Here is a 7970-nt window from a genome sequence, read left to right on the forward strand (position 1 = left end):
AACGGCGTAACCGGAGTCAGTGTGTGTGTGTATGCTGCATTTCTTACCGACATGAAAAAGAAAGAGTTAGGGAGATTTGTGTGCAGGAATGCGGATCCAGCGACTCCTCGCTTCACGAAACGTTATTGTTGTTTTTTGTACAGAAATACTCCTACGCATCCGTATAGCTAACTCTAATACTCTTGTCCACCTAACGTATCGACACGAAACGCTGAACAGATATACTGTACGTACTAACATACATATGTATGTATACTGCGCACGTAAGCAACATGCAGTTTTGCAAGTGACAGTCTATAAGCAACACGACAGTAAAACTGTCTAACACGTCGTGAGGTGCGCACGCGCATGCGCACACCGAAAAATGTAGCACAAGAAAATTACCGCCAGGTTTGAGCGAAATACGAGCAATTAGTACGTTTCAGCACACATCCTCCTCTCTTCTCTTTTATTCTAACCTGCTTTGACATCTTTCCTATCCCGCTATTTCTAGGCGCCGCCACTAAACTGACGGTGGCGAGGTTTCCTCGGTCGTCGAATAACGTGACACCTAGCGGGCCCTGCGCGACTCATAGGCGATGACGTCGTCGGCTCCCGAGATATCCGATGCGGAGCAACGCTTTGGGTCGGCGATTTCGGAGGTGTTTTCAGGGGTGCGAGTTTTCTCTGGGGAGATATAATTTATTTGCTTTCTTTCGTTTTGTATTAGAGCGCGCGCGCAAGCGCGCGTTTTACTGCAGGCTCAAATAAACGTTTTACCAATCCAATCCAATCCTCACCACCCGGCCGTTTAATATACGCGCAGTCACGTTCCAAATACTAGCTGACGCGGCTTGGCCAGTTAGATATTCGTCGAAAAATGTCTCTAGAGGCTACAGCGCGGTCAACAGCTAAAGGGAACACGGATGTGCTGGGCATAACTACCCGTTCTTTGCCCCTCTGCGGGCCTGCGCGATGCGTCTAAGAAACCGCAGCTGAAGGGTTCACAATGTGTGGAAAACGCGTTTGCATGTTTACTGTAAGTATATATATATATATATATATATATATATATATATATATATATATATATATATATATATATATATATATATATATATATATAAAGTGCTTGAAGGATAGGACGAACGAAACGAAAACATTTTATTAGATTTTTTGAGGAAGAATTACATTTTCATGCGTCCCACAACCAAGCACTATATATATATATAAACGAGAAGAAAGGGGGTTAACCGAGGGGCCCGATTTTTATTAGTCATATCATAAGAAGCCAACAAACACTGACACCAAGGACAACATAGGGGAAATTACTTGTGCTTAAGAAATGACATAAAGAAACGATAAATTAAGAAAATTAAAGCGCATGAAAAAACAACTTGCCACAGGCGGGAACTGAACCTACGCATCTATATTTATTTATATATATATATATATATATATATATATATATATATATATATATATATATATATATATATATATATATATATATATATATATATATATAATATATGCGTGCTCTTGTTGGTAGTTAGGGAAAGGAAATAAATACTTCTTCCCGAGACGTTGCTGTTGATTTTGTTACCTTTGTATAATAGTGCAATGCCTCACTGAAGTTTCTTTTCATCTTATCAGTGACACAATGTTAACATAAAACGATTGTTGCTCACGCGTGCCTATTCTGGTGGTGAGAAGCACCATTAGTCACTTGTGGTATTGTTTGTTTTTTTTGTCTGTTGGCGGGCTTTCATGAAAGTTCTCGCTGAATTCGAAACGGTTGTGAGAGACGAAAAGCGAAAGGGAAACCGAAATAAGCTGAAAGTGAGGAGGCCGTGGTGGACTCACCTCCTCCTCTCCCACTCTTGTCCACCCGGTACTGGTAGACGTGTAGCGTGAACAGGAAGTGACGGTTCCGGCTCTCGGACTCGTACCCTGAATGAGGCCACGTGCACAGAAAATGAAGACACGCGGCTAAAGAGTGTACGCAAATACGCAGACTGAGTCTGGATCTCTTTAACCCAATAAATTAGATCTTCAAGGTATTATTATTTATTTTATTATTATGGGGTTTTACGTGCCAAAACCACTTTCTGATTATGAGGCACGCCGTAGTGGAGGACTCCGGAAATTTCGGCCACCTGGGGTTCTTTAACGTGCACCTAAATCTAAGCCCACGGGTGTTTTCGCATTTCGCCCCCATCGAAATGCGGCCACCGTGGCCGGGATTCGATCCCGCGACCTCGTGCTCAGCAGCCCAACACCATAGCCACTGAGCAACCACGGCGGGTTGAGATCTTCAACGTGATATATCTTGTTTAAAGGGAGACTAAAGGGAAATATCAAGTTAAACTGAAGTGATTGATTAGTGCTCGAGAATCTCTAAGGCGTCAATATTACCGCGAACAGAACCTTAATAATCGAGAAATTGAGGTAAACGCAGGACATGGTTAGAGACTTCCCCGGGAGATTGAAGTACTTGCCCGATGACGAAAGCACTCCTCAGTTAAATTCTGGCACTAGTACTCAACCACTAATTGCAAAAAAAAAAAAAACATCCTTGTATTGTATTATAACATGAAATAAAATGCTACTTGTCCAGCTCTATTTTATTTTTAGAAAACAGAACTCATTGAAGTTACCTTTGACAACGACGCGGGCGGCCGAAATGTTTCGTTTTCGTTTGACTCTGCGCCGTCCACGCTTTCGCGTTTCAGCAGTTGCGTTATCGCGTAGTGTTGCGCTGGTTTTGCTGACTCGCGAAACTAGCACAAACTGCCAGTAGCAGAGACTTCAACTTCCATGTGATGTCGCGAGATGCCGAACGGTCTACGCCACTTGACCAAAAAGCAGCTGCAGCGGCGAATCCACCGGCTCTGTCTTGGCTCGGTACCGCCGTCTGTCGGACACCGTTTTACTCGCCGACGGCAGCGAAGGGCGGTGATGACGTGTGCAACGTCACCACTCCCCCAGCTGGATGGCGGGCGATTTGAATTTCGAAAAAGGTGTTCAGACGGACGGACGGAAAAAAAATCTTCTCGTAAACTAAGTATTTTCTTGGCACGAAACAAGCGTTACGAGTTTTCTGGAGTACTATTTAAACAGTCCACGCCGACTCAGTATTTGGCTTTAGTGTCCTTTTAGGGAGTCCTCATTGGCTATGTTTCTGACGCACAGTATTAAACCGACACGCTTTCATGCTCTCGTTCCCAACTTTAATTATTATCCTTGACAGTCCTGATAAGGTTTCTGTGCGTTACCTTGCAATTTTATTGCGTGATACATTAATTTGGGCTCGTGGTCAGTATCTCTATCTTCGATAGAGGAACCCTTCTTGCAACTTTGTTTTGAGGTCCCATCTTTATACGTCAGTTTGCACTCTATTTGAGACCGTCCCCATTGTTCGTCGGCCCACAATGCTGTGAAGGCACTCTTGTCTTTTTTGAGGGCGACTGGCCTATGTGAATGCCTTTGACTTGCTGTGGCTACGAGTGCGTGGGCGAGCTTACCGCGAGTCCCCCCCTTCCTCTCTCTATCTCATATTTCTATTCCCTCTTTCCCGTCCCCTAGAATAGGGTAGCCAACCAGACGATATTTCTGGTTAACATCCCTGCCTTCTTTCTTTATTTCCTCCTCCTCCTCGCACTCTATTTGGCACTATTAAACTGATCGCCTGAACCATTGACGGAGACCGGATCGAATAGGTGACTCCGCAGAACTGATTTATTTCACTTGCACCTCGTTGTATATCGTATAGCGTCTGCGTTCTTTTTCTCTAGTAACTTTCTTTTGCCACGCTAAGCAGTGTGTTACATGGAGGGAGGGGTTTCGACAGCTTATCAGGCACTTATTGTTTGTCATTACGTCAATCCCTCCGACAACTTGTATGTCCTTGTCATCAACATATATACTTGCACTGTACTCAGAATGGCTCACTCTGATTGGCTGCCGCCGCAGCGGCCACGGCGGCGTCCAATAGGAAGGCCGCCTTCTCGGCCGTGGGGGCGCGCAGCTCGCTGTAGTTCATCAGCTTGGTTCCCAAAATGGGGTCGTCCCGGAGGTACAGGCCCGGCGCCGTGCCGGAACCCTCGGTGCCTGCGTTGCACAGAAGACGCGAGGCGATGCGTAAGAACTCTCTACTCGCAAGTTGGTTGCCAAATTTCAAAGTTTTGCAGCGGATAAAACGATCAGTAGTTCGTCCGCCACTCTTATAGTGTACTAGTTCCCGAGTGTCGCACCTTGGAGTCGTCTGCTTTAAAGAAGGCGGCTGCTAATGCTGCGGTACACCTGTTTCATAGGAACGCGGCTACCCTCTGGATATCAGCCGCTGCCTGAGAAATATTGAACTCTCACCACCCGCTTTTAGTGCTAGAACCTGGGCAAGCCTGGATCGAGACGTGCGTTTAGCCGTAAAGTTATTTCACATGGGAGTGCAATACGAATAAGGCATTCCACAAAATAGAAAATCCGAGTGCGGAGCAGTGGGAGAGCGTGCTCTCCAGCGGCGACCCTAGCCTCCAACGGAGGCTGGTGGATCATGCCCGACGAGCAGCCACGCTCAGTGGTGCCCTGGAATAGGGGCGCCAACCATGCAGGCCGGAGATCGGCATCAACCAATAGAAGATGAAGACATCCGGCCCGACCGCTGGATTACTCTTTCTAGGGCAATAAAGTTTACTTCCTCCTCCTCAACAGCTGGTCACGCCACGCAGAAACTGGCATAGCCAGGGTGCGACACAGCAGCCTCCGCGATCTCCGGCCCGATCCCTAGCTCCAAACTGAACATCTTGGAGGCCCGTAGCTGTCTGTATGGAATTAGTCACAAGATGGCGCTGCCAGCGCTGCTGCTGATGTTTGCGCCTCCGATATTCTTTGCTTTTTATTACTTCAAGGGAGGCTCTAATTCTATTATTCAGGTCAAAGTGACGGGCGCTTGATTTATATTAAAAAAAAAAAAGTAAGCTCGTCCGTTGACACACTGCGGTTTACAGAATGCCCGTTCAACGTATTGCCCTTACGGTCGCAGCAGCGCTGGTAGCATAATTTAGTAATGCTTTCTTTAACCACGACGTGTTATGTTCATTAGGCTTTGTCACAGTTAATAGTTGCATAAAAGGAAAAAAAATCACGGCCATTCCGCCCGGCGAAGGTGGATAACCAGCGGAGCTGTAAATGTCGTGGTAAGAAAACTGGTGGTAAATACTTTATTGCACCACTGATTGTCACTTAGTAAGGACGGTCACAACGGCTTTGTGGTCGCTATGCTATACAGTGATCTGCATACTCGCAGCTGCAAAGACATTCTTTGATAATCGACGAACGTGCGCCGCTGGGTGGTCGGTTGGGCCGGATCGGCATGGCGTCGCAAGCCATATGTCTGCAACACGAAACGCGTCAACCGCTCTCTTTTCGGTCCCGACACATCCACACTGAAAACACCGACAACGATAACAGAGGTAGTGTCATCGCAACTAACCCACGCAAAGTGAGTAGCCACGAACCTTACGGGGCTATGAGCCATTGTATGTTTTGCTTGCTTACGGGGGTATGAGCCATTGCTTACGGGGGTATGAGCCATTGCTTACGGGGTATGGGCCACTGATGACAGTTTCCGACATACTGTTCTGTATGTTGTAGGCATGATTAGAAAGAATGTAAGCACTGTCCGCTTCACTTTGCTGAGTGCTTGTAGCCTCTGCTTTACGGGGTTAAGAGCCAAGTGAGTAGCCACGAACCTTGCGCCAAGGTTATGAGCCATTGTATGTTTTGCTTGCTTACGGGGGTATGTGTCATTGATGATGATAGTTTTTGTGCCCGAACACGAAAATTCTATGGTACCCTAGCCATATACAGCTCCGCTGTAAAATAAGTTCAGTTTACGCCAATGATTGTTGCTAGGAACAGCTTTGCGCCAGCAAATAGACAGAACATGGGCGTTGCAACTGTAGTTGTGCGTGCTCTAGTCCATGCCAGTGTCACAAGATGGCGCCGCCAGCGCTGCTTCTGCACACGCTTGCGTCTCCGGTGTCGCGGTGTTTCGTAAAGTGCAATATGTTTACGAACAAGCTAGAGTTGGCTACGATTAACTTTATTAGAGGGCGTGAGACCGCGTCACGGATTCGAACGAATACTGACCGTGGACCAAATATAAAGTTCAGCGAGCACGACCACGAAACGCGTCCAGAAGACACGACCATGACGTAACAATGAAAACAAGCTCGGGCCACTGAAACTCCGCGGGGTCAAGGACCTGCCTTCCTGCCCCTTCCTCCCAAAGAGCTAATACAGCGCGGGCTCGCGGGCTGGGACAACAGAAAGAGTCGCCGCTTGCGGGGCAAGGCGAAGGACCGGAACGCAACAATGGGCGGTTAAGACGAGGTGGCGCTAGGAGAAAAGCGGGTGAGGGTTGTGTTTCGCAGGCGAAGGAGGGAAGTGGGGAGGGGTTGTCGCGTAGAACTAGGACGGAGGGGGAATGGACGCTAGATCCGCTCCCGGCATCTTCCGGAACAACTGAGCCATTTCCCGCGCGAGTCTCCCGGAATCCTCAGTCCCCTCCCTGCCTTTTGCCCCAAAACCAATGGCACAGGCGCGCTCTATTCCTCCTTTTCGTTTCTCCGTATACCCGCTCCTAAGGCTTATTTATGCGCGGATCCGAGGCGGAGTTCGATCATCAATCGAACCGCGCTCCTCCACCATCGCCGTGCGAAGAGGAAGGGACCACAGTAGCATCGGAAGGCCGTCGATTTGCATGCGCATATGCCGTTGGCCGCCGATGCACCACATACCGTGCTCAACACGCCTTCTCCGTAAGTGCGCTATTGGCAATAATGCACCATGCCTTTCGTGTCGACTCCGATTCGACCAGTACTCTCTCTCTCTCTCTTTCCACTCTCCGTTCCCTTATCCTCATTGTAGGGTTTCTTCCTCTCCTTGCCTCCTCCCTCTCTCTCTGTCTCTCCCGAGTCTGTAGCGTGACGTCGAAAGAGGGGAAAAGGCCGACTGGCTTTGTAATCGGCTTCCGCGTGCATTGACCTTCCTTTCGCACTTCAGAAGCGGTTCGATTCGGTGCCATTGTTTCCGCGCTGCCTGCGCGCCAGTTAGGAGTTGAAATCCTTGTGATTTTCCAGATTTATCGGAGAAAGCCATTCTTATGGCCGGGCTAATGTTTCCGGACGGGCTCCCAGAGCCGTATTTTAAAGGGAAGTGCCCTGGCTTTCCGGTCACCGTCGAAGCCTAGCAGTCGGAAGGGTACCGAGCTGCTCAAGACGTAGTTATTTGCGTGAAACATAGACTGCTATGACTAAATTAAGGGACATGACTCTATAATGAGCCTGCATTCTAACTGTGTACAGAAATGTGAAACGTCACCAGATGATAAAAAAAAAAGACCAAGCCGCCGATGACTATATATAGGCTCAGCCTCCTCTTGGTGCCCTCTCCTCGGTGCACTTGATGCCTACTACCTTGATAAGGACAGTTGTTATGGAGAAAACTAAGATTATCTGAGCCAGACACGGCTAGGCTCATGTCAAGTCTAGCTGGCTTATCTCAAACGCAGCGCACCTAAGCTAAACCAAGTTAAGAACAGCTAAGCGCCTTGTATTACGCGTAACTCATTGTGCAATATTATCACAACTTCACTAGCAACGACGTCAATGCGTCGCACTCGTCGCAGCTGGTCACACCCGTTCTAACGAGTTATACGACAAAGTGCAAAAAAAATAAAATAAGACAATACTTCCCTTCCTACAGCTGCTATTGAGAGGCGCACAGATAGACGCACGTAAGTATTACTCTCGGTGTCAGGTGCAGCCTATATGTGCTGTTTTAGACAAGAGCTCGCGTAACAGCAAGTCATGTCGCAATGTGACATCTTTACTTCATATGCGAGAAACCTTACAGCCCGAAATTTTGTTTCAGAACACCGTCCGTCCGTCCGTTCCGTGCGTCCGTCCGTTCCGTCCGTTCCGTCC

General features: G+C 47.9%; 1 protein-coding gene across 2 annotated transcripts in view; it reads right to left on the reverse strand.

The window, feature by feature from the left end:
- LOC126533718 (uncharacterized) overlaps positions 1–7970 on the reverse strand; it is a 336510-nt gene that overhangs the window by 41696 nt on the left and 286844 nt on the right. For both annotated transcript variants that reach the window (XM_050180905.2, XM_050180904.2), the window contains exons 8-9: positions 3934–4092; positions 1846–1932 (exon numbers count right to left, since the gene is read on the reverse strand). In XM_050180905.2, coding sequence (XP_050036862.2) covers positions 1846–1932; positions 3934–4092 — 246 coding nt within the window. The remainder of the gene's footprint in view (positions 1–1845; positions 1933–3933; positions 4093–7970) is intronic.

The sequence above is a fragment of the Dermacentor andersoni genome, chromosome 7 (genome assembly GCF_023375885.2).
Source record: "Dermacentor andersoni chromosome 7, qqDerAnde1_hic_scaffold, whole genome shotgun sequence".
Lineage (NCBI taxonomy): Eukaryota > Metazoa > Arthropoda > Arachnida > Ixodida > Ixodidae > Dermacentor > Dermacentor andersoni.